Below are 2528 nucleotides of genomic sequence, written 5' to 3'. Positions count from 1 at the left end.
CCCCCCTCGCCCCCCCGCCTGTTTGCCCGGCGGCTTTGGGAGCAAATATTGACCCCGCTCCGGGACACCATCACTGTCCCCATCCGTCCCCCGCTGGCACCTCCGGATAATCCCCCCAACCCCGCGGGGGTCCCGGACGGCGGCTCTGGCAGTTTTGGGGGGGTCCCACGCACCCCCCAAGCCCTGTGGGGGCTGCCCCACGCCGCTCTCGGGGTTTTGGGGGGGCCGTGTCCCCCCACGGGGGGCTGGGGACACGGGGGGTGTGGGGCAGCGAGTGTGGGGGGGTCCGTGAGTGGGGGGGGAGTCCCTGGGGGGGTGTCCGTGGGTGCGGGGTGTTTGTGGGGTGCCCGTGCTTGGGGGTTCCGTGGGTGTGGGGTGTCTGTAGGGGGGGTGTCAGTGGGTGGGAGGGGGTTCCGTGAGTGGGGGTGTCCATGACTAGGGGTGTCCGTGTTTGTGGGGTGCCCGTGGGTGGGGGGTGCCAGTGTTTGGGGGTCTCTGGGATTGGGGGTGCCCGGGATTGGGGGTGTCCGGATTGAGGGGTGTCCGTGTTTGAGGGGTATCTGTGGGTGGGGGATGTCCATGGGCGGGAGTGTCTTGGATTTTGGGTGTCCGTGGGTGTGTGCTTGTGTGGACGGGGGTGTCGGTGACACGGGGTGTCCTGGACAGGGGGTGTCGGTGACAGGGGGTGTCGGTAACACGGGGTGTCCATGGACAGGGGGTGTTGGTAACGGGGTGTCCGTGGCCGGCTGTCCCCGCAGCGCCGGTGCCATCAGCCCCGGTGTCCCCTCGATGCCACCAGCCCCGGTGTCCCCTCGGTACCGGTGCTATGAGCCCCGGTGTCCCCACAGTGTCCCCGCAGCCCCGGTGTCCCCTCGATGTCACCATCCCCGGTGTCCCCTCGGTACCGGTGCTATGAGCCCCGGCAGGCCCGGCTCCACAGCGGGGGTATAGCTCAGTGGTAGAGCATTTGACTGCAGATCAAGAGGTCCCCGGTTCAAATCCGGGTGCCCCCTCTTTTCTTCCCTCACCTTTTTGGGGGGTCCCCACTGTATTTTTCCCACCCCTTCTGTTTGCCCCCCACCCCCCGGCAGCGAGGGGAGGCCGCGTCTCGCCCCCCGCCGCTCCCCCGGCCTCGGCTGTCGGCTCTGGGGCCGCTGCTTTGTTTTGGAGAGGGATGGACCCGGCTCTCAGGGATCCCCAAAAAATGTTGCTTTCCCGTTTGCTTCCTCAGCTCGGAGCAGTCGCGGGGCGGCAGGACCCCCACATTGTCCCCGCGCCCCCCGGTTTTGCCCGTGGGACGGGGGGCAGGGATGGGGGGTCAGGGTCGCTCTGCAGGCCCCGGGCACGGAGCACATTTTGGGGGTCGTGCAGCCTCGTCCGGCCCCGGCACCCCGGGCTGAGGGGCTGGGGTGCAGCCGGAGCCCCCCAAAACGCTGCCCAAATTATGGCGCGGCCAGGAGTCGATTTGGCTGAATGTGGGAGCTGGAGGCTCGGGCTGCTCCGGGGGTCTCTGGTGCCAGCGGGACCCCCACCCTGTGCCCCCCACCCTGTGCCCCCCACCCTGTGCCCCCCACCCTGTGCCCCACGCCCTGCCCCCCACGCCCCCCCAGACCCCAATGTCCGCTCTTCCTTCTCCAAAGGGAAAACCCGGGGGATTGGGAAGGACACAGACCCTCCGGCTGTGGGGACCCCTCCCCTGCGGGACTGTGGATGGGCGGCCCCGGGTGGGCGAGGAAGGGGCGCAGGCCCCCCAAATAAGGGAGCTGCAGTGGGGCTTGGGGGGCAGCGCACCCGGGCGGGGCCGGTGGGCTCAGCCCAGAGCCCTCCCTCCTCCACCCCAGCGGGGTCACCCCAGAGCTGCCCGCAGTGGGGACATCCCGGGGGACCCCGACCCTCGCTGGTGTCTTCAGTGGGCCCCCAAAAACCCGTGGCGGGGAGGGGTGAGCCCCCCGGAGATGTCGCTCCGGGGCGGGGGGCGACATCCCATCATCCCAGCCCAGCCCAGCCCATCCCATCCCAGGGCTGGACGAACATTCCCGAGCCCCCTCGGGCGCACGGGGGTCCAGCTGCGGGCTCCGGCTCCATCCCTTCCCAACCCTTCCCAAATCCATCCCCGCCCCCGGTCCCGCCCCTGGCCCCGCCCGGCTCCGGCTCCGGCTCCGCTCGGTGCGCGGCTCCCGGGGGTCCCGGCCCATGGCGGGGCGCTGAGCCCCCCGACCCCCCAGCACCGCCGGGCCCGCCGCCCCCCACCATGGGCTGGGGGGGTCTCCTCGTGCTCTGCCTGCTCCGCGGGGCGCTGGGCGCAGGTAGGGGGGGGCCGGGGGGGCGCCGGGATTGGGGGTGCAGGGGGGTCCCGGGTGCAGGGGGGTCCCGGCCATACCCTGGGGGTCTGCCCGGGGGTCCCGGGGGGGTCTGTGTGCCCCCCTTCTGCTGTGCTGTGGGGGTGTCCCCGTGCCCCCCGAGCCCGCAGGTGCGTGTCCCGCTGCTCCCCACCCCCCCCCACCCCCCACCCGTGGGGGTCCCGCTCC

At 71.9% G+C, this 2528-nt stretch overlaps 1 protein-coding gene and 1 non-coding gene across 3 annotated transcripts in view; both read left to right on the top strand.

Annotated features, from left to right (window-relative positions):
- Nucleotides 1-941: 941 nt before the first annotated feature.
- On the top strand, nucleotides 942-1013 carry TRNAC-GCA (transfer RNA cysteine (anticodon GCA)). Its single transcript has one exon. It is a non-coding gene; the product is annotated as a tRNA-Cys (tRNA).
- Nucleotides 1014-2156: 1143 nt separating this feature from the next.
- Nucleotides 2157-2528, top strand: part of PLXDC1 (plexin domain containing 1) — a 24104-nt gene continuing 23732 nt past the window's right edge. For both annotated transcript variants that reach the window (XM_014260155.2, XM_014260156.2), the window contains exon 1: nucleotides 2157-2306. In XM_014260155.2, the coding sequence (XP_014115630.2) occupies nucleotides 2252-2306 (55 nt within the window). In that variant the 5' untranslated portion in view covers nucleotides 2157-2251. The remainder of the gene's footprint in view (nucleotides 2307-2528) is intronic.

The sequence above is a fragment of the Pseudopodoces humilis genome, chromosome 29 (genome assembly GCF_049639895.1).
Source record: "Pseudopodoces humilis isolate 2021_Gansu_Grassland_sample_001 chromosome 29, ASM4963989v1, whole genome shotgun sequence".
In the NCBI taxonomy this organism is placed as follows: domain Eukaryota; kingdom Metazoa; phylum Chordata; class Aves; order Passeriformes; family Paridae; genus Pseudopodoces; species Pseudopodoces humilis.
The sequence above is the reverse complement of the archived record's forward strand: the minus strand, read 5'-3'. Positions and strand labels throughout refer to the sequence as shown.